At 41.9% G+C, this 22,386-nt stretch overlaps 8 protein-coding genes across 8 annotated transcripts in view; 4 read left to right on the forward strand and 4 right to left on the reverse strand.

Annotated features, from left to right (window-relative positions):
• Positions 1 to 604: 604 nt before the first annotated feature.
• C922_03171 (ATP-binding cassette, subfamily B (MDR/TAP), member 10) lies at positions 605 to 3,388 on the forward strand (the record flags this gene model as incomplete). The annotated part of the gene is made up of 1 exon (XM_008818763.1): positions 605 to 3,388. The coding sequence occupies one exon, from the start codon at positions 605 to 607 to the stop codon at positions 3,386 to 3,388; it is 2,784 nt and encodes a 927-aa protein (XP_008816985.1).
• A 780-nt stretch (positions 3,389 to 4,168) lies between these two features.
• On the forward strand, positions 4,169 to 4,873 carry C922_03172 (ATP synthase mitochondrial F1 complex assembly factor 1; the record flags this gene model as incomplete). The annotated part of the gene is made up of 1 exon (XM_008818764.1): positions 4,169 to 4,873. The coding sequence occupies one exon, from the start codon at positions 4,169 to 4,171 to the stop codon at positions 4,871 to 4,873; it is 705 nt and encodes a 234-aa protein (XP_008816986.1).
• Positions 4,874 to 5,892: 1,019 nt separating this feature from the next.
• On the reverse strand, positions 5,893 to 6,737 carry C922_03173 (hydroxymethylbilane synthase; the record flags this gene model as incomplete). The annotated part of the gene is made up of 3 exons (XM_008818765.1): positions 5,893 to 6,117; positions 6,256 to 6,537; positions 6,705 to 6,737. 3 exons carry the CDS (start codon positions 6,735 to 6,737, stop codon positions 5,893 to 5,895), a joined length of 540 nt encoding a protein of 179 aa, XP_008816987.1.
• A 1,139-nt stretch (positions 6,738 to 7,876) lies between these two features.
• Positions 7,877 to 9,226, reverse strand: C922_03174 (hydroxymethylbilane synthase; the record flags this gene model as incomplete). The annotated part of the gene is made up of 1 exon (XM_008818766.1): positions 7,877 to 9,226. One exon carries the CDS (start codon positions 9,224 to 9,226, stop codon positions 7,877 to 7,879), a length of 1,350 nt encoding a protein of 449 aa, XP_008816988.1.
• An 819-nt stretch (positions 9,227 to 10,045) lies between these two features.
• On the reverse strand, positions 10,046 to 13,394 carry C922_03175 (3',5'-cyclic-nucleotide phosphodiesterase; the record flags this gene model as incomplete). The annotated part of the gene is made up of 3 exons (XM_008818767.1): positions 10,046 to 10,849; positions 11,026 to 13,148; positions 13,313 to 13,394. The coding sequence occupies 3 exons, from the start codon at positions 13,392 to 13,394 to the stop codon at positions 10,046 to 10,048; spliced, it is 3,009 nt and encodes a 1,002-aa protein (XP_008816989.1).
• Positions 13,395 to 13,656: 262 nt separating this feature from the next.
• C922_03176 (hypothetical protein) lies at positions 13,657 to 14,249 on the forward strand (the record flags this gene model as incomplete). Its single annotated transcript, XM_008818768.1, has 2 exons — positions 13,657 to 13,845; positions 14,172 to 14,249. The coding sequence occupies 2 exons, from the start codon at positions 13,657 to 13,659 to the stop codon at positions 14,247 to 14,249; spliced, it is 267 nt and encodes an 88-aa protein (XP_008816990.1).
• A 1,179-nt stretch (positions 14,250 to 15,428) lies between these two features.
• C922_03177 (hypothetical protein) lies at positions 15,429 to 17,540 on the reverse strand (the record flags this gene model as incomplete). Its single annotated transcript, XM_008818769.1, has 1 exon — positions 15,429 to 17,540. The coding sequence occupies one exon, from the start codon at positions 17,538 to 17,540 to the stop codon at positions 15,429 to 15,431; it is 2,112 nt and encodes a 703-aa protein (XP_008816991.1).
• A 4,373-nt stretch (positions 17,541 to 21,913) lies between these two features.
• Positions 21,914 to 22,386, forward strand: part of C922_03178 (hypothetical protein) — a gene marked incomplete at both ends in the record, with an annotated part of 5,456 nt that continues 4,983 nt past the window's right edge. The window contains one exon of the mRNA XM_008818770.1: positions 21,914 to 22,379. Coding sequence (XP_008816992.1) covers positions 21,914 to 22,379 — 466 coding nt within the window. The remainder of the gene's footprint in view (positions 22,380 to 22,386) is intronic.

Here is a 22,386-nt window from a genome sequence, read left to right on the forward strand (position 1 = left end):
TCCATATACACACAGAATTTTCAAAGGGGATAGAGAAACAGACAGCAATTACAAGATAACAGAAGTGTTATTTACTCACCCCACTTTCCACATGCAGGCGATCGAAGTATGTGTACGTAATGCCACAATTAGGTAAACATGGTTTGGGGAAGTGATGATCAGAATATATCGAAGCACAGATTTAAGAAAAAAATTGAACATCGTCAGAGCCACGGTTCTTCGTTCATTCGAAACTCCAAGGGGAAGAAGGGAAAAAAGGAAAATTTCCCCCGCGTAACAAAGGAAAAGAAAAAAATCTTGGAGTTAAAAAAGGTAAAGTGAGGGAAACGGGGAAACTCCGTCGAAGGAGACTGCCACCCCCGTTGGCTGCTCGTGTTGAAAGGGGCAACTCGCCCACGTGCCTCTCGCACGAGATGTGTATCACTACGTACATGTGCATCTTATATGCACATGTGTACACTCGCCTTGGTCCTCGAATGGTTGCATCGCGCTGCACGGGGGTATACTTATATATGTTTACGCACACGTCACCGCTTCGATTTTCACTCCGATTTTCGCTTCGATTTTCGCTTCAATTTTTTTGCGGCCTCCATTCAGATAGACAATGTTGCTGAAGCAGTGCATCGTAAACTACCAGCTGATGGTTAATTGCCGCGACCCCCTCTGCGGCCATGTGAGAATTTTCGGTTTTCCCAGAGGCCGAGGCGTCGCGCACGTGGATGATGGGGGAAACAAGAGAAGCGTGAAAAGTATAAACACTGTGGACAACATCAGCAGCGTGAGAAGTACTCCAAAGGTGAGAAACGCTCTAAACGTGCCAAACTTGACGAACCTGTCCAACCTGTCGAACACCCGAGACTTTCTCTTCCTACACAAAATTCCATACCGCGTGAGTACGCATCACGTGCAGAAAAACCAGAGGAGCAACGCACCGAAGATATCCCAAATGAGCAGTCCAGAGTGGATAATGCGCATGGCCAGGAAGTGCAGCGGGTGGAGGCTGCGCTTGTTCTCAAGTGAGAGTCATAATGGCGGAAAAACTACCTGGGGAGGAGAGAATGAAGCGAATGTCGAAAATGACCAAGGGAAGGAGGAACCCAAAAGGAACTTGAGCAAAACACAACAAACCTTTTTCAACATACGGAAAAGCTTGAAGGATTCATTTGAAAAGCACCTAAAAACACATGCAGACGGAGGTGTGTCCATAAAGGATATTTACAAAATTTTGAAGAAGGAAAGGAATTACCTAGCAGTGGCATTCTTCTGCTTGCTAATCTCATCCGTGGGACAAATGTTCTTCCCCATGTGTATAAGCAAAATAATTAACATGTACGGAGGGAAGGAGGAATCCTTGAAGTATGTAATGGACGAGGTGTACAAAACGATATTTCTCATTATAGGGATTTCTACCTTCAGCTTTTTTCGCATATATTTTATCGAAACATCTGTTGAAAAAATTACGAGACGGTTAAGAAAGGACTTGTTTGAAAATATACTCAATCAGAAATTGTCTTTTTTTGAAAAGCAGAAAACAGGAGAGCTAATAAACAGATTATCTAACGACATTGAAGTTTCTTCGAGGGTACTGATTACTCTTTCCTTTGGAATTCGAAATCTCATTGCAGCAATTGTCGGAGGAATATTTGCTTTGCATATATCTCCAACTAAATTATTTCAGTCCTTTTTACTCCCCGTCTCGACTTCTCTGCTAATCGGTACCACTTATGGAAAAATTGTCAAACAGATCAGCATTTGCAAGCAAGAGAAGTTAAGTAACTGCATCGATTTCGCGTCCGAAAAAATACACAACATTGCTAACGTGAGATTGCTAAATGGAGAATCTTTCGAAAAAAAAGAATTTACCAATTATTTAAATGAAGTGTACAAATCAGGAACGAAGTATTCACTGGTCAAAGCTGGAAACCACTTCCTCTTCATTAGTATCATTTCCCTTTTTGTACTCCATCTGATTTATTATGGGAATTATTTAATTGCCAATAAGTACATAAATACGGGAGATTTATTTTCCCTAATTATGTATTCCCTACTTTGTGGTAGTGGCATACAGGGGGTTATGCAATCCATAGGCGATCTCCAGAAGTGCATTGGCTCGTGCTCAAAGGTACTTCAAATTATTAACCTTCCCAAGAGTGAGTTCAAGGAGCACTGGTCTAAGGACACAATTCTTTTTCTCAAAAATGAGGATTACTCCATCAAGTTTGACAACGTTTCTTTTTCGTACGGCGCGGATGAGGAGATCCTTCCGCACGGCAAGTCCGGCGCTTCGAGGGACTCCGTTTCACGTATCCCCAGTGCAGGGAGCAATCGAAGTAGTGGCACTAACGGAAGTACTCATACTAGCCGAAGTAGTGATACTCGAGGAAGCACAGGCACTAGCGCCACCGACAGCACGAGCACCACGACCGGTGCGAACCGCACATACCGCGGGGGAAACCAAAGCATGGATGAGAAGAATTACGTCCTGAAAAAAGTCTCCTTCTTCCTGCCTCACAACAAATCAGTTGCCATTGTAGGAAAAAGTGGCAGCGGAAAAACCACCATCCTGAATCTGCTCTCCAAAAGACACATCCCCAATTCGGGAAACATCCTGATAGGAAATTTCGAGATTCAGAAAATCAACTCCTCAGCGTTAAGATACATCCAAGGAGTAATCACGCAAAACCCTTTTCTCTTCAATACGTCTGTCAAGGACAACTTGCTGTACCCCCTGAAGGCATATGAACAGATGCTGAATGAGCAACTGGTGCTCTTAGAGGAAGAGAAACTTTCCCGAAGGTGTCCCAAAAAAAAAAAAAAAAACATAAATTTGTGTAGAGGTACCAAATCAGTAATGCTCAACATGGCGTCTGAAAGTACCTTCCAATCGCAGGTAGTCACGATAGACGATTTGGACGAAATACAATCCTTTGTCACCAAGGAAATAGAAAACGTGCAAGAGAATTTAAAAAAAATTACTCCAGATATGTTGAAAGAGACGTATAAAAATTTTTCTATTCATGACTTTTTAAGTAAATATGCTCATTACGATGATGTGAATGTCGGGGTGGATGGATCTTCCTTGTCCGGAGGACAAAAACAGAGAATTTACCTTGCTCAGAATTTATTTAAGCAAAATAAAATCCTCATTTTGGATGAACCCACATCTTCGCTAGACAAAGTATCGGAGAACATAATTAACGAAGCGCTGCTGAAATATATGAAGGGGAAAACGTCAATCATTTTTACTCACCGATTGGATCTGCTCAATTTCGTTGACTACATCGGTGTGCTTAATGATGGCTCGATGGTGCAGTTTGATTTGCGAGCCAGGGTTCTCGAGAACCCCTGCGACATTTTGCGTGAGATACTCAGTCAGAGCTCCTTCTGACGCATAGCTGTGCCCACGGTCACCCCTGAGCCTAACAGTGTGTCTGCATCGCGCCTCCACACAAATAGCTTCTCGCTTTTATAAATACCTCTTTTGGCTTACCCCACACATATGTGCGTGCTGCGTTTGTTTCATCCCTGCCTCTCTTTCCTTCTGCTACGCACCATATGTGGACCTCACAAATTAATTAGCTCTCTTTTAATTCCAAACGTTTACAAAAACGGTGCGCTCCCTTTGTGCGTGCTAGTTAACGCTCGTAGTACTTATTCTTATGTGTATATTTTTTTTTTTTTTCCGTGGGGCTCGTCTTCCCCAAAGCTTTTCAATTTTTCACCCTGGCTAATTCCTACGCCAATTTTTTCCCGTTCGCAGGAAAAAATTCCTCCTATTTTGCTGCGCCTTCTATTTCTGTGCATTATATTTGTATAGAATATTCTATAACCCTTCAAAAGTGGCCTATGCCAGTGGCGCATCGCGCGTTATTATGTTATGCGCTCCTATGCGATAGTTGGCCCCCCTTCGAGTATCAATTGGCACGCCATTTTTGCAACCCCTCTGGGTAAAGCATTATATGTACGTACAGCACGTAAACTCTTTTAAATTATTCATACCGGATGGAGCCACGTCCACATGTAACAGAGAATAAAAAAGAAAAAAAAAGAAATAAGAACTCCGTTTACGCAGAGAAAACGTAAAAGTGACATATATCCCCGTTGCTGCTAGTGAACGGACGATGGGCTATGACTCGTTTGGGAAGATCCAACATTTTGCGATTGCATTATGATGCGTTTTGATCACGCGGGGTGGAAAAATGAGAGTGTGAAGTTTAGGAGCGCCGCTCCATTGTGTATGAGTAACATCCCCGCTGCAGTCACGAAGCGCGCACAGAGGGAAGAACGAAGGAAACTAAACAACATGCTGATGTGTGGAGGTAGGAAACGGTTTTATTTTTCCCTCCCCAGCTCGAGGGAGTTAAAAAATATTGTAAAATTGCCTCTATTGGAAAGGGAAGATAAGCAAAAAATCATACACATATGGAAGGAAAGGTACCAAAATGACAAATACGTCGTAGTAGATCATATAAACATAGGCAAATATGAACAGATTAAAAATAATTGCAAAAATAATTCCCATTTCATTATTCCACAAAGGAACCAAAATGGCTACACAAATTTTTATTCGCAATTTATTGACCACAAGTTGTTATTCATAACAGCTCTGGAAGAATACAATAAATTGAGGGCAAATTCAACGCCATATGTAACGTTGCATTTTTTTGACGAATTGAAAAGTAAGGAAATTATTTTAACAAAATTAAACATCGTGAATAACGTAATTACAAAAAATCAAGCCATTAAATTTTACAATTATATCCTGTCGTTTTATTCGGACGGGAATTATTTTCCATACGTGTCCAAATTTAACAATGACAGCAGAAATTTTCACTACGATGTATTTATTGACAAATTTAAGCACATGTTTTGACTTCGTTTCATTGTCTGATGTGGCCTATCCGTGTTTTTCACTTGTTCATTCGTCGTATGTCGTCCCAGCTGACATATTTGCCTGCGGGGAAGGGGAAAAAGAGGATACATGCGCATACGTGTCTGTGTACGTTGCAGAAATTTGCATGGCTCGCTCGGACGTGGTGCGGGTGCCCCTTTACCGCCACGTTTTGCGACACACGTCACTTTTTTTTTTTTTTTTTTTTTCGCACCTTCGCCGGGCTCCTTCAAAATGTAGGAATTTTGCCTAGGAAGAATAAAAAGGCGCAACGAATGTGTTTTTGTGCCTAGTGTGTACAACGAGATGGGAATTCTTCGAAGCTGCGTGCAGGGGTATCCCTCACAGGGAACGAAGCTGCTCTTTTTATCAACCGCGCGCTTATTTAAATACACGAGATGGTATGGCCGTGCTTCGTGCCCAGCGTGGCTGTAACGCAGCTATACAGGCACATGTGTACACACACACGTATATGAACACATGTACATACATACATTCACGTACATGTCGGAGCAACAGACATTCTTTCAAGAATTTTTTTCTAATATTTTTATCATTCGTTTTAAATTTTCATCCGTGCAAACTGACAAATCTTTGCATCTACAAAGAAGATTTTTTTAGGGGTCCCAAGATGTGTAAATTGCACACACACGTCTGGGGGTGGGGTGGGGGTGGAGCCGTAAACGGGAGTGCAAAAGACGGGGGTCTCGTGTCCGTCGCGAATTGTACCTTTCGAAGTCGTCACTCATCTGTTCATTCAGAATTTTTTCATTTCTGGGAGGGTGGTGAAAGCAAAATATTAGCAGAGCGGTTGTGCGTCTTCTTCGGACGCACGTGGGTACAAAGATACATGCATAAGAGTGCGTTTTTTGTTTTTTTTCTGACTTACAGATCCTGAATAAAGGCGACATTTCCCTGCAGGGGGGAAAAGGCATTTTTCGCGCGCTGTGTATATACAAAATGGTGGACACAATTACGCTTGTTCATGCTCATGGGGCTACTTATAGCGCGAGAGAACTTACATTGTCCTTGGACGGGGGATTCACATGTATCTGTGCCTGTCCGTCATCATACAGGCCCTTGGAATAGACATTCGACGTGCTCGTACTGTCCAACTTGTTGGCACTTCCGGTTGAGGGCGCTTTTCCAACATCGTCTTTGACATTCAAGATGTCGTTCATTACTTCTCTCACCTTATCGGTCATGGTGGTATTCTCCGTCAGGATCTTTTATGTGAAGAAGGGTGAAAAGGTTATCGTGGCATCAAAGAGATGCACAATAATCATTGAAGTGGGTGGGCTCAGATGACCATGTGTGTGAATCTGCACCCGCCTGTGTAAATGGAGCGATGCTGTGCGACTTACCTCCATGTAGGCCTTCCTCCTGAAAATTTTGTTCACGATCATGGAGGTGTACATGCCGAAGGAAAAGGTTAAAAAAAATCTGGACATGGGTGTGAAAAATTTCTTGTTCCTTTTGCAAAGACAGTACACTAAAGACGCATTTATAATCCCACTTCCTATGCTATAATTTGCACACTTGTAAAACTTCTTCTTCTCTTCCTTATCCAAAATGTACTTATTTTCGATCATCCATTTGCTCATGTTGTATTCGAATATTCTCCACTGCTGCTCCTTCAGGTCGATCTGGTTAAACGTGTGGCAAAAAAAAAAAAAAAAAAAAAAAAAAAAAATGAAGGGGGTATATACATAAGGTAAAAAATGTGAACATGTTGATTGCTATTTTTCTCTCTTTCACATATAATCATTTTTTCAATTCACATTGATGCACATGACCATGTAGGAAAATTAACCTTGACCTGGGTGGCTCTTTTGTCATTCTCCATTGTGCTCATTCCCATCTAGACAAAAAAAGTTGTCCTCACAAGAGGACTCTTTCGTACGATTGTAGTTTACTTCGAGGTTGGCGTGCAAAGTTGTTACCTTAACTCATGTTTTGAAATGAAAATGTCAAAAAAGAGGGGAAAATGGGGGATCACAAATGGGGTAGTCGTAATTGGGGTGAAAATTAAGGCAGACGGCTAGAGAAAATACATGTCCCCTTTATGTTTACAAAAGGGGCGATGCGTTTCCTGAAGTTATGCCTTCTTTTTTTTTTCCTTTCCATATTTACATGCAACTGTCAAGCACTAAGAAGTGGCCCAGTTTTTCCCACAGTTCAAAATGAATCACTTTTTTCTAGCGGGGGAAAAAAGGTACAGGAAATAAGGAGGTTAATTATTTACCTACGTTTTGTGGGGCCCTCCCGAGATAGCGCGCTGTGGTCTCATTTTTATTCACCTACTCATATGAACATGTTTGCTCGGGCGCAATTCGGTTCATTCGCTGCGTGCACTACGTGGAGACCGCCCTCCCATGTGACATTTTTCCACAAGGCAGAAATATCTTGTCATAAAGAACAATGGCCTTTCTCCCTCCTTGGGATGTTACACCTGCTCCACAGGTATGTTTAGAGAGGTAGGTATAGGTATATTTACATACGTCCCAAGTAACGGTTTAGCCAAACTGTGACCGGTGCCCAGGCACGCGCCGCACATTTCTACTAATAAATGTTGCTACTGGAGGAATGCAAAAGGCGGTCTTACAAAGCTTTATGGGGCCAAAAAAAATAAAAAAAGAAAGAAAGTTATACACAATTTGCAAAGCGTAAGGGGCGCAAAACATTTAAGCGTGCGCGAAGGAGTGCCCCCAATTTGGATAGCTACTTGGGGCGCCACTTTAGGCAAACAAGATGAAGTTCCCTCGTTTTTATTCCCCCGTCTGTATTCCCAGTTGCATCCCCTGCCACGTATCGGATGGTAAGCACAAATGGACAGATGCGCTCCTGAATAATTGCAATTGCAAATTAAATGGGCCATGTGTCTTAGCGGGCCTTGTGCTGGCCCACCGGAGGGGGACCCCTCAAATGGAAAGAAAGCGTTCAGTTGAGAGATATTTGATATTATTTCATGTCCACATAGAATGTTTACGTATAGTATTGGGCTGCCTCTTCCCTGATTTCGTTAAACCTGTGCGTCCCGATTTTTTCCTTCATTTTTTTGGCAGCAATTACTGCAATTTGATTGCAATTTTGCACCGTGCCAGCTTCGCGAACGTAATATTTCTCCCTCCCATGGATATCATTAATTACCGCATTGAAGACAATTTCCCCATTTACAATTTCTGCATACCCCCCAATGGGCATCATGCAGTTCCCTTCGATTTGATACAAAAAGCCTCTCTCTACATTTGCCATAATTTGCGCCTTCTCATCGTTTATATTTTTCAGTATATCAGAAATGTCCGCATCATTTTTGTGGGATGACACAGCGATAATTCCCTGGCACAAAGCGGGATAAATAGTTTTCCTGTTTATTTGCTGAATGTGTAAAAGGCTCAAATTGATCTCCGTGTTGTTGTGATTAATTAGGAACTTTTGAGGGGGCACTTTATTTTTTCTCCCAATTATATTTCTAATCGCCTTTTTGGTTGCTAATCTTTCCAGTCCACACTTTGCAATGATTATCGCGTCATAATGCCCATTACACAGTTTAGCAATTCTTGTGTTAATGTTTCCCCGCACATTCTTTACTGTTACGTTTTTATATATGTATTTAATTTGGCTGGACCTTCTCAAGGAGGACGTCCCAATGGTTGGTATGAAATTCCCGTAATGATCTCCTTCGTAGTTGTCTCTCTTCACATCTTGGTTAGTCATTTTTTGGCTCGCCCCCTTGGCCTGATAACTTTCCTCCTCCACTTTATTTGCCGTCTTCAGTTTGTTCATATCTTCAAGGGTAGCATACTTTACCGATAGGAAGGCGTCATTTATTGTGTCCCTTTTTAGGAAGCAGGACAGCTGCACCTGTTCTGGCAATTCCATCGGAACGTCCTTCAAAGAATGCACGCAAATGTGGACATTCTTTTTTACTAACTGCTCATCCAACTCCTTGGTGAAAATTCCTTTCCCCCCAAACAGATCAACCTTTTTATCCAAGAGATTATCCCCCATTGTTTTCATAGGCCTCAAAATGACTTTCACATTTTTGTTAACTTTTTTAAAATATGCTTCAAGTTTTGTCTGCACTTTCTCCGATTGTTTTATTGCTAATGGGGAGTCGCGAGTGCCAATAATTATTTCCTTCCCAACATAATGGGGCAGTGTTTTTTTTTTGCAACTTTTATCTGTGCAGAAGTTGTTTTTTACATTTATCCTTTTCCTTTTCCACAGTCTCGAATTGTGAACAGGGATAAAGCCACTTACCTTTAAGTGGACACGTCTGCACACATAGGTGGAAACGTGTGCGCATAGGAGAAGGGAGGCTAACCAATGCATTCTTGTCTTTGTGGTGAGTATGTCTGTATGGTTACGAGCTGATGAATTCTCCTTATGCGTTTCCCCCCACACACACAGTCACAAATGCAACTTCTCGTAGTGTTTCCCCCACCTTTACGCTTAAAATGGAGCAATTTTTTTTTTAACAAAATGGCGAGCTATTTTTTGCTTCTAATATTTTCATTTCGAATGGCCATTAAATGTGGGCAGAAGTTTCCTCTCCGATAAGCATAGGGGAGTAAAAAAAAAAAAAAAAAACACAAAAAGGAAACACCAGCGTTGAAGAGAACATACCAGCTTGGTTTCCCCCCCCACCCGGAGACCAACAATTGCCACCACTTCTGACGTGTGGGAATAAACCAAAGTATAGTACTCATTCCGAGTGGTAGACCATTTTTCTTTTTTGACTCGCGAGATGTATGCACGTTTATTCTGTGCACAATGAGATATGCGGATTTGGGAGGTTGTCCCCCTGGACGTCCACACATAGGGCGACGTTCTCTACAGAAATGGTGGCTCCTTACAAGTGAAGCGGAGCGGATAAATTTTAAAAAAGGATCCTCCAAGATGGAAAACAATTTGTCAACGGGAAGAAGTCACTGGGATGTAGGAAATCGGCCGATTCGTTTCAGCAAACAAAAAAAATAAAGTAAAATGACCAAATGGCGGAGTAACCAAGTGGCAGAGTAACAAAGTGACAAAGTGACAATGTAACAAAGTGACAAAGTGACGATGTAACAAAGTGACAAAGTGGCGATATAGCAACGCGGCAATGCAGCGACGTGACGGCTAGACGGCTTGACAGCGGCGCGCCCCCGCTCAGACAAATTTTAGCAGCTTAATTCTGCCAATTAAATTTTCATCTCTGTACTTCTCGTGTAGCCCCAGACTCTTCTGATTATTTTTGTTCTTCTCCCACTGTTCTATATTATTCTCAATGGAGCAAATGCAGTGATTGTAAACTTCATCATTTCTCGAGATGGAATTCAACTCACTGAAGAGAGGAATGCACAAATGTTTCAGGAAGCCAATCTGCGAGGTGGCTAATTTATCAGTAGAATTTATATCACACAAGAAGCTGTTGGGCATATTTAACGATTTTTCTAGCAAGCCCTGTAGGTAGAACTCCTCATTAATTTTTATTGTCCATTCGTAATGTTTGTTCCAATCGAGAGTTGCATGCCCAATATCTGCTGCCTTCAAAATGAGGGAGAAAATTTGCCATATCTGTTCAATTGTTAAAATGTCTAAATCGATAAATTCTTTGGATGTGCGAAAGTTGGAGATGTACTCGAAATGGTTTTTCATGTCTGTTGAGAGGATAGCCCTAATGATATTTTTTTTGCAAGTGGTAAAAATGTTGTATGGATAATTTTCGAAAATATTACAATTTTTTTCCTTCAATGTTTTGAAAACGAGGGAGCAGTGATAGTTTTCGAGCACACTGTTGTCATTGTATGTTAGCGCTAAATTATTTTCCGAGTTTATTAAAAAGTAGTTGTTCAGCCCCGGGTGGCCCACGTCGTGGCACAGGGAGGAAACGTGCAAGCAGAATTCGTCGATGGCTGGTATCTTGTGGTTGATGTCCAGGAGGAACAGCATGCTCTTGCTGAAGTGCGCGACCTGAGGGGGGAGGGGTGCACGTGGGGGGATGCGAAGGTGTTTGAAAAAGGTGTTCTCTCGTGTGCAATGATGTGCGTGCAGGTGTGTACGTATGTAGGTATGCATGCAGGTAGCTATGTAGGTAGGTATGCATGCAGGTAGGTACGCGTATATGTGTGTATGCGCGAGCGACTCACCTGCGCGGCGTGCAAGCTGTTGTGATAGGGCACCTCATTGTACAGAGAGTACATCTTCAGCAGGAAGTTCTTCAGCTTCTCCTTGTCGAAGCTGGCCTCCAAGACACCGAGCGGATACAGCAGCTTATATCCAATGGAAACGAATACATTGCGCTTGTACAAGTGCTCAATGTCGGCCTTCCATTCGAAGGAATAGTTGCGGTGTTCTTGAAATTTGGACGATAACAAGGAGTGAATGTTTGGAAATGAATTAAAAGATTTTTTGTTAAGACTTTGAGATAAGTACGATTTACATTCATCATTTTTTTCGCAATAATTATTTTCGATTTTATCCACACACCACATGTTGTAAACTCTCTCAAATTTTCGATATTTGCATATTTGGACTTCATTTAAATTTTGCGTCCTCAAGATACTTTGACACGTTTTTATTTTTTCTTTCATTTTTCCTATTTCTGATAATTTTTTTTCGCTGGCGTCTTCCTCCAGCTTCTTCATATGGTCCAGCAAAAACTTCAGATTGTTCAAAATGTCTTCAACGGGGGACGTGGGCGTGGTGTTGTCGATGGAGAAGTACTTGGTCATGTAGTGCCGTGGCTTCTTCCTTCGGTATGCCTCGTTGGCATTTTCTTCGTAGTCCGTGTTTTCCCCCTCGTCTGTGATTTTTTCCTCATCTGTATTTTTGGCCTCGTCTGTGTTTATCGCCTCGTCTGTATTTTTCGCCTCCTCTATGTTTTCACCCTCGCTTGTGTTTTTCCCCTCATGCGCGTTTTCGTCACCTTCGTGCTTCCCTATAAAGGCAGCCCTGCTCCTCCTCTCAAAGCGATAGTCATAGCACAGAGAGAGCAGAAGCACGCACAGGGAGAAGAAAAACAAGACGACCACATCGTTGTAGGCAAAATCGAGGTAACCGTAGGAGTACACACAGAGAGTAAACACACATAGGATGCAAAAAAGGCAAAATTTAAAGCTTAACGCAAAATGGTAAAGGATGATGTAATTTTTCAAGCAGCACATTACGCAAAGGTATGTACAACTCATGAAAATCACTATGGCATGGATGCTGGATAGACCTGACTGCTCCTCCTTCTGACATTGGGGTGTATTAAAATCGAGAACATCTGTAGAGTCCCCGCCGTTTATCGTCACAGATGGAGGAAGTACGTGCAACAGAACAAGGTTACATAAAAGTCGAAGTGATGCAAACACGTAAGACGAATTGTACGAATAAAGGGAAACTCTCTCTATGCAATTCGAACTGAACAGGAAGATATAAATGACAAAAAAGGAGAAATAAAAAATGTCTAAGAGTAACTTACACACGTTCAGGTACATTGCCGCTTTCCCCGAAGTATGCTCAAAACTGAACACACCGTAGTGCAAAATAAAAAAGTTAACCAACGAGGTTAAAATCATTAACGTTGAGTATACAATCATTTTGAAGGGAAGGGATGCGTAAAATTTCTCCATGAATGCCTCTTCAGAGGGGCCGTTTGTGAAGATCAGGAGAGGGGTTACTTGGTTCCAGCTGCTATGGTTGCTATTGTTGGGGGGGGTCCTTTCCTGGAGAGAGCGAAATGGACTTGCAAACAAATCTACCACTTTGTGCAGAAATGATCCCCCAAGTAATTGCCCCATTGATAAAGACTCTTCACAATGGAACTTGAAATTACCCTCATTGGATCGCCCTTTCTTCATAGGAGCAGTAAAGTTGGGGTTACTTCTCATCGTGCTAGGACGGTTGCCAAAACCGCTCCTAGTGCTGGAGCCGTTCCCATACGAACTCGTTTTGTAGCTTCTCCTCTTCAGGTCAGAAAAATATTCCATGTACATTTTCACGAAGCAAGTAAGTTTTGAATCGTTTCTGCGAACACACCTGTGGTACTCCGACTCGGATCGCCGTCTCGCCTTGTCCTTCATCTTTAACCATAAATAGTTTTTCCCATTTTGAACAGGACTTTTTTTTTTTATGTTAAATGAGTATCCATGAAGTAGGGAATCTGTATGCCTCTCCTCTTCGCTGTATTTCGTTTCGCCCCGTTCGGACGCATCGAACGATCTGCTGAACTCCTTTTCCGATTTGTATCTTTTTAACAGCGCCTGCAGGTCTTTCCCGGGATTGTCTGCAAAAGGGGAGAGGCAAATATAAGCACGTGAGTAGACATAGCTGATTATTATTCTTTTTCTTCTTACTATTATTATGTGTGTGTGTGTTTCTTGGGGGGGCGATGTGCACGTGTCCATATTTGTCTCTCCCTTTTGCCCATTCGCCCCCTTGTCATGTTACCTCTACAAAAAGGATCATCATGAGAGGGCATTTTTTTCTTTTGCTCATGTTCGTTACCTTCCTTGTCCATCTCTGTTTCCATCTTGGAGGACCATAAAAAGAAACCTGTGCCAGGTGTTTCTTTTTTTTTTTTTTTTTTTTACATGTACGAGGGATTTGTTGTGACACTGGGGTTGTTTGCATCCGTTCCAGTTGCCCTCGTTTCGCTTCCCCTTTATTTGTCTACACTTGCCTTCGCCGCTTTGCTATTTCCGCTTTCTTGCATTCACGTACACAAGCAGTTGCGCTGTTGGTTCGTCCATTCCGTTATTTAAGAAAGGAAGAAAAAAAACTAAAACGTGAGCATGGGCGTGGACATAAGCATGGGGATGAACATGGACATCAACATAGTCATCAACATGGACATCAACATAGTCATCAACATGGACATCAACATGAACAGCAAAATGGACATCAACATGGACATCAACATGGACATCAACATTGATATCAACATGGACACGAATTGTCTTACGTCGCAAAATGTAGAAGGCGTGAGACAATGCTTTCGCTTTTGATTTTCGCGAGCGCGCTCGCAATTTGAATTGTTTGCGCTGTTAAGCATGCCGCATATTCCATCCTGGTTTTTTCCCTGTGAAAAAAAAAAGCAGCAAGAAGGAAGAAGTAAAATGCGGAATTGACGCGGCGGAGAATGTGTGCACATGAGGACTCGCCACACTCGAGCGGCAGAGGAGGGGTCGCATCATTGGGCTCTCTCCCATTGTTCCTCTCGTTTTTTTTTTTTTTTTATTTCCTCCTTTGCGTGAACATTACATGCAGTTCTTCATTTCCTTTGTTCTCGCAAAAAAACACTCGCAAGGGTTTGAATCAGGGAAAATACACCCCATACGAAGCCCACTGTGGACGCTCAGAAAATCTGTACACCTCAGACGCATGAGTAACTACGAGAGCGCCTCCTATCCAGCGTCATTTTGTTACGATGATAATTAAACCCTTTTGGAACGTCCATTTTGTGATTAAATTGTAAGCGAATATCACTGCCAATTTCTGTAGACACCTGCAATTGGCAACATCATGTGCATGTTGCTGATCGTAAAAGTCATATAAAAAAAAAAATATATATAACCTGGGGAAACATTGCACATTGTAGGGAAGCCATTCCATTTTCTCTCCGCTTCTTCTCAAGGGGGTGAAGAGACACAGGAGAAAAATGTTTGAGGGTGTAACAAAATTACCTGTGGGGGGACACAAACCTGCATGAATGGACCATTCATACCTTCGCCGATGAGATTGATTGTCAGAGGGACACTCCCAAACTGCGAAGCCTTTTTACAAATGTTAAAGCGAATGGGGGGAGAAGGCAACAGCTCTATATTTACACCTTCCCATTTCAGAGAAAGTCACGCTACTGGGTTACGCCCCCCGCGCTACACATTTGACCATGCTACCTTTATTTGAATCGCCATGGAACACCCATCAAAGTGACATAAAAACGGGAAAACCCATCGGAATTAAAAACTTTAATGTGTTCGTATGAGGGGTAAAAAACCTGGTCACAAATCACAGGGCTGTTCGAAGTAATGACCACATTTCACGTGACAAAAAAAAAAGAAGGAAAACTTTGACATACTCACTGGACATAAAAATAGGTGTGCTAAGTAGCGCAATTGGGAAGTTGGCCCGTACAAGTTTCCTTCGGCACGGGGCATTTCTGCCGATATGTAGGTACTACGTACGTACAAACACACATATTAACACATACACAGATATAAGGGCCTTCGCGTTCCTGCACGTCTGCCTACAAGGGTGCGTGTTATGGTGACAGGGTACTGACCGAATGCTATCCCGTGTTGGTTCCCAAATGGGGGGAGAAAAAAAAAAGCGAAAGAGGGAGACGCGAAACGGCTGCCAGGGAAGTGGTATAAAAATGGGGCGAGGAGCTTAAAGAAGGCTACCAAGAGGGCGCAAAGTTGGCTTAAAGTGGGTTGAAAAAATGTCATCTCTTCAGGTTAGAAGGAACCACAGCGGGAACACGATAAGATGGGGGGTGTGCCCCTCGTTCAGGTTGCACTTCTCATCCGCGGTGAGCCCCCAATCGAGGTTACTTCTCTCTGCTTTACCCCTTCGTGTACTTCCATATGTTAATGACGCAGTCATCGCCGGCGGTTGCCAGTAAAAAATAGTCCTGATACTTCTGCGGGCACCACACAACACAATTGACGTCACTCAAATGAGCATTTTCGATATTCTCTATCAAATTCCACGTGTCCAGATTCTTCTGAAATATTTTCAAAGAGTTGTCAAAGGAAGACGCTGCAATTAAATCCTCGTAAGAATTCCAGTCCAGGTAGCTAATGCTTCTCTTGTGGTATCCTTCTATCACGTGTTTTATTTTCCAGTCATCGAACGATATATTTTTTAAATCTTTATCTTTGTCACTGAGATCTGGAATTATGTTCATAGAGGAGATGTTGTTTTCTGAAACTGGGTTAATCGTTTGTTGTTCGTCTTGCGTGGTGGTGAGTCCACACTGTTTGTAGGTCTTTTCCCCGTTGCTCAATTTTTCCACGTCGTTCTCCTGGTTTTTGTCCGACATATCTGCGCCTTGTGTATTTGGTTGATCGACGCCATCTTTGGACACCTTGGACATGCACTCGTCGTTTTTCTGTTCGTTTTTTGGTTCCTTTGTCTGTTCGTTTTTCGGTTCGCTATTCGCGATGGGGTGTGCCCCGTTTGTGGATTCCTTTTCTGGGTCGCCTCCTTGTTCCTCTCTCTTCTCAGGGGAAGCCTCCCCCTGTGTACACAGCCCTTCCTCTCCCCCCTCCACTTCTACATACTTGTAAACAAATTTGAAAAGGCCATGATGGAAATAGAGTGGGGCGAAATTATTCTGCACGACTACCTTCAAGGCCGCCTGCACCTCCTTGTCCCCCTTTGAATAATTTAATGTGGCGAAATTGGATGGACCGCCGGAGGTTTTCTCACCCCTCCCTTGGATCATCGGTTCTCTTATTTTTCGAAACAGTTTTCTTGTTTTATCGAGAAAATTTCGATCATTGGACCCTTTCTCCTTTGAACCGTTCTTACTGTTATGGTTACTATCCCCGCGGCTATCATTCGCGAGTAGCTTTCTCAAACCAGTGGCACTATCCCCTATTGTGGCGTTTGACTTATTTATAAGGGAGCAGAAGGAACTTTCATTTGATGATTTCCTTGCGTCCTTTACTATATTCTGGTAGAGAAAAGGGTACTTGTGTTTATTGTACCAAACCTTTTTTTCACTCTTCCATATTCTTATGGATTTGTCATCTGAGCAGGTAGCGAATTCAGAACCATCAAAATTGAAGGCAACACACCACACCACAGATGTGTGTTCATTGAGGGTCTGTACGCAACTCCATTCGCTTATCTGTTTACTCCAAATTTTTAAAGAGTTATCATACGAAAGCGAAATGAATGTGTTTTCGCTGAGAGGGCACCAAGCGACGAACTTTATGTCTTCGGAATGCGCCGTTAGGTATGCGTCAAAATTGAAGTCGAAGTCGACGTCGAAATGGTTATTGGCTTTTGGGGGCTCGGCGTTCGTGTGAATTTCTCCCAGGTCGACACATTGTGCATCTGTCTGCGCAGCATTTTGTGAATCCTTTTTTACCTGTTCCTCATTGTGCGCCCCTTTTGGGTGCTCTTCGCCCCCGTTTGCCGTGCTTTCACCCTGGTCGTCGTCCTTATGTCTCACCTCATCCGTCTTGGCGTGTATCCATATGCTTTTGTCCCTTCCGCAGGTTACTATGTACTTGTTGGTGGGGTGAATTGAGGCACACTTTACCTCCTTTTCGTGCCCCTCCAAAGATTTGTAAAAAACCCATTTGTCATTATTATTTTTTTTATAAATGGAACACTTGGAATCAAACGACGCAACAACAAAGAAGCTTCCGTCTCGAGAAAATTCAATGTGTCGCAGCGACTTATCGTGATTAGTTTCTATAATGTCATATATATCAAATTCTATGTTGCCTGATTTGTGTGTTCCTGCTGCAAACATTTTAAATTTCTTCGAAACTTTAGTGCTTTCATTTGTCTTTTTTATTTTGTCTTTATTTGTTTTAATCCATATGGTTATATATTTGTCTGCTCCTACGGAGGCGAGGAAAATTCCATCAGGGCTCCAGCAGATGCTCCAAATTCTTCTCTTGTGATTTTCGAGGTTTACCACAAACTCGATTGTCATTTTGGCGGTTTATTACGCTTTTCTGTGTGGTGTAATTATTGTAACCGCTGGTGCGCACGTGGCTGTGTCCTCTCGGACTCTGCTCTACCTATATTTGGCTGCTTTACTATCCGGGATGGTAAACCACTCGATTGGAAAAGAAAGGGGCTCTTTCTTGTGACACTCCGGTGTGCCTCCCCCAGTGGGGATTATCCGTTAGCAACCGAAGTTAGGAACTCCAAAAAAAGGAAAGTGGCTTAAAAAGGACGTTTAAGAGATGCGCACAAAAAAGGGGGGGAAAAAAGGAGAAAAGAAAGGGGGAAAAAATGGGGAAAAACTAAGGAGAAAAAACTTGGGGATAAGTCCTTCCTGAGGGGTACACTTTGTCATATCTATGCCAAATTCAAAGTAACATTCACACCAGAGAAACTGTTTGAAGTAGTTCCCACTTGGGGAGGTCGCCACAACGGGTCAGCATACAAACATGCATATGTATTCCCTTTTGAATGGGTCAAATATCTCGAAGAAACATCGAATCATTCCTCTCATTGGTGAAAATAATGCAGCCAATTTGTATCTGCTAAAATATGCCCCTTGGGAGGACCAAAGACAGCGGCGTGTTATCAATTGTATGGGGGAATATAAAGAGACACACATAGCGTTGCTTAGACATGGTGGTGCCACTAGCCATATTATCAGCTGCACATTTGGGTTGCCTCTTCAAAAGGGTAGCTATTGTAAAAAGGGACCCGCACAAATAGGGCCGGTGTGCATCCTTCTGGAGATATTTTTATGTTTACTTTAATTTGTTTTAGCTTTCTTTAAATTCCATGTAAAAGGATGTGGGTTTAAATACAAATGTATCACTTAGTTCTGTTCTGAGTGGTTGTCTAATGCTACACACTTGCGAGTTGGATTCGAAACTTCCAATGTTTTAGTGCTTCCGATGGGCCTCTGTCACTGGTGCTTACATTACCGCCGCCATAGCGCATCTGCGTTCGTTACGATGATGTGTAACTCTGCTTCCCTTTCACGTGTGCGTGGTTTTTATTAAGGAACAAACGGCCATTCTGGGGATTCGACAGGCAAGGTAGTATGCATCCGGACATGTAAAGAGGCACAAATTGGTTTACCATAAAACGGGGGATTCTCACTCGATGTGGTATGATATGATTTAATTTTATCTTTCTTTTAAAATAGCAAAATGTTGGAGATTAAACGGGATGTGTGAGCAAATTAGTCATGGGGGTAAAGATTGCCAAAAGGGGGGAAAAAAAAAAAAAAAAATGTCAACTATTCGCAGTTGATGCGTTCATTCATATTCGCAACTCTTAACAAAAGTGAAAAGTGACTTGTGTATATTTTAAAAAGTCCACGAATTTGTTTATATGAGTTAAAAATTAGGAGGGAGAAACTAAAACGGAAAAGCGGAAAAATAAATGTGCGTATTCATGATACGCATGTACTTTTCCAGCACAGTGATTTCGTCACGGGGATATATTTTTTTTTTTTATTCCCCTCTGATACTTCTAGCGCTGTTGATTTTTTTTTTTTTCCCCAAACAGTAGTTATGATAATAGTTTTAATTTGAGATTATGATGAAATTTTCAAATGGCAAAAGGGAAGTGGCTTCTGGGACCTCCAAGTCGAACCGGTTATCCTTGCGACATACGTGTTGTAATCGGGAGAGGCGCCCCCCAAAAAAGGTTTTTTTTTAAAAGGTACCAAAAATATATTTCTTGGGAACCTCCTCACATGGCAATATTGACTGATGTGTAAATGTGACATACGGGTAGGGAGTCCATGTGCATACTACGCAAATAGGCATACATTGTGTGCATTTGATATGTGCTACTTCTTTCCGTACGTCAGGATAGTTACCCCCTTTTTTAATAATTAAAAGTTAGTTAATAATGCGTAGGGGGGCAAAGTGGCATCAGGAAAAGATCGCTGGTGAAACGATACCATAAGGGCAGAACTACGTCCTAACGAATGACACCTAAAATGACGAAGAAAACGCGGCTGCTTCGTAAAAACGCGGTCGGCTCCTAGGTTATAGTTCCTCCGAAGGTTCGAAAATGCACATTTATACGCGCGCCTCATAATAGGTGTATGCATAAATGGTGTAGGCACATGAAGGCGATACATACATGTGGGAAGAGGACCACTTGACGCAGACCATAGGGTTGTGCCATTTTTCCATTTTAACTGACGCAGAAGCCGTCGTCACCCGTATCCAAATTGTCGGTGTAATTTGTTTTCGACGCAGTGGCACACGATGGTTTCAATATGTAAGGGCAGCGCTCCGACCGCGCGACAGTATGGAGGTTTTAGCATTCTCTAAATTGGAGAAATGTTTCACTAAAGAGGATTTTTTTTTTTTTCTAATTTTCCCATTTTTATTTCCCCTCTCACTTGCTTTTGTTCAGCGCGATTGCGATACCTCAACAGCGCAGAGGTTCCTTTTCTGTTTATCGAAATGTGTTAGCATTCAACATCCTACACGTATGCGAAGGATGCATCATTCCTTGCAATACTTTTTTACGTACGCGTAGCAAATGCATGTCGCGACAAATCGTTTAACTCTATGTTGAAAAAACAGGGTACTACAGGTTGCCTTTTCCCCGTTTTTCTTTTCTTTCCTTTTCTTTCGTTTTTTTATCTTTTTTTCGAACATTTTTTTTTTTGCCATTTTAATGTGGTGCCTTGAGGTGAACTGTTACCTGTGGCATAGTTCATTCTCTGTGAAATTGAAACTACCAGAATGAACCTTACCAGTCCGTTTGACTTTATTCTGTTTCGCTTTATTTTACTTTATATCACTTCATTTTATTTTACTTCACATTGTCCCCATCTCACTTCATTTCACTTTATTTTTTTACTTAATATCATTTACTTCTTCCCTTTCTGATTGCGAAACAAGGAGGACGAAAAAAGATGGTAACGCAGGAGAACATTCTTTAAGCAAAAAAAAATTACGTGAAAAAAAATTTAAATGAAAAAGAAAATCTGCCTGATGCTCCCGCATACGGAACAATAAAATGTGTCATGTATTCCAAACGTGCGATGTACATCAAGCAAAAGCAACTGTTCCATTTTTGAACCGCTAATCTGCGAGGCTGTTAAGCTGCTAAAAGTTGTTCATTTGTTCACCGTTTGATTGTATCACATTTTCGTGTACACATCATTGTGAGCATTTTTGAATTTGTTTCCCGAGTGATTTGCATGACAGACTTTACGTTTGCCTTGCCTCAGTTGCAGAAGCGACTTTCCCCCTTTCGCAGTGGGCGTATATGCATGCAATGAACGCGCGTGGAAACTAACACTAATGTATGCGCGAGGGAGTGACACGCATTCATACACCCATGTATTCCCGTACACATGTAACTACATGAATCATTTTCCCTCCTTTCCTTTAATCCTTTCCTCTGAGTTCACTGCTGAGTAGGCTCACGTGATTATTTCCTTGAGTGCCGTAGCAGCTTGTTAATATTATATATATCTGTACGCATATGTGTGTATGCTGTTTTAACGGTTTGGGGCCACCCTCCTTTTCGCGTAATGGTCATACCTTTTAACGTGTCGAATTAATGACCGTAAGAAGGGAAACCAGCCAGAGTGTGGCACAAGAGGAGAGGCAGACGCAAACTTTTTTTTTTTTCAAAAAAAAAAAACAGAAGAAATCACTGGAGAAGTGCTGTTGTGTATGGTACATATATGATGATTACCCCTGCGAACGACACAGGCGAGACCGTATAATGTTAATTGCCCAGATCGTATGCACGCGCGTATATGTGAACTAGCATACATTCGAATGCGCAGGAAATACATGTACGCACTAGTAGGCATACGAACGTGTTTGCCAAATGTCGCATCTCGGCCAACAGTGAATAAATTCTCCCTTCTCAGCATAAAAAAAAAATCATACGGACCCATTTAGCGAAATCGGATAATTACTGCGTGTATTTTTTTTTTCTCCCTCATTTTTTGTCGACCACGCGAAGTACGCGTGACCAGAAAAATACGAATGATACAAATTTTTTTGGAAAAGGTAGCCAAAGTACAGTTGGACTAAAGAATAAAAAATTGGCACCTCATATAAAAGTATTTCGGGAAAAAATCCCGAGAAATCATCGTACAAAAAATTGCCATTCCTTTTCTCGAAAAGGAGCCAACAGTGGAAAGGATTAATGCTACATGCGGGTGGTGGCCAAACAGAATTTGCAACGTTTTTCCTTTTTTTATATATGAACAAAAAAGGGGAGGGAAAATCTTGCAAACGTGTAATACCAAAGGGCCCCACCCCTTAATCATTGCGTTATCAACATATAATATATACAAGAAAAAAAAAAAAAAGATAACATAGCAGAAGTGACCAAAATTAGAGGTAAAGGATGACCACGAATTACAAAATGAGAACTGCATTTTCCTATCTCGATGAAAATTTGAACAGCAGCTCGTACAGTGAAAATGAAAAAATTTTCCTAAAGAACAACATAGACTGGAACAAAATAAGCGTATTAAAATGTAACAAGAAGAAAAATGAAGAGAGCAGCACCTGCAGCAGCAGCGTCGGTATCGTTATGGATATGGGCAGTGGTAACAACAACTATGCTGACAGTGCCAACTACGAGGGTAGCATAAATTACAAAAATCAGCAAAAGTTCAAAAATAGTTTCTATTCGGGGGACGTAAGTCGGAAGGACAAAAGTGTTTTAAGGAAAAGGAAGTACAGCCACCTATCTGAAGAGTATGAGAAAAGGAAAAGAAAGTTGTCATCGTTGGATCTGTTCAAGGAGTCCAATGATGGTTGTGATTATGGAGGTGAATATGGCGGTGAATATGGCGGTGAATATGGCGGTGAATA

This window comes from Plasmodium inui (genome assembly GCF_000524495.1).
Source record: "Plasmodium inui San Antonio 1 unplaced genomic scaffold supercont1.12, whole genome shotgun sequence".
Classification (NCBI taxonomy): Eukaryota; Apicomplexa; class Aconoidasida; order Haemosporida; family Plasmodiidae; genus Plasmodium; species Plasmodium inui.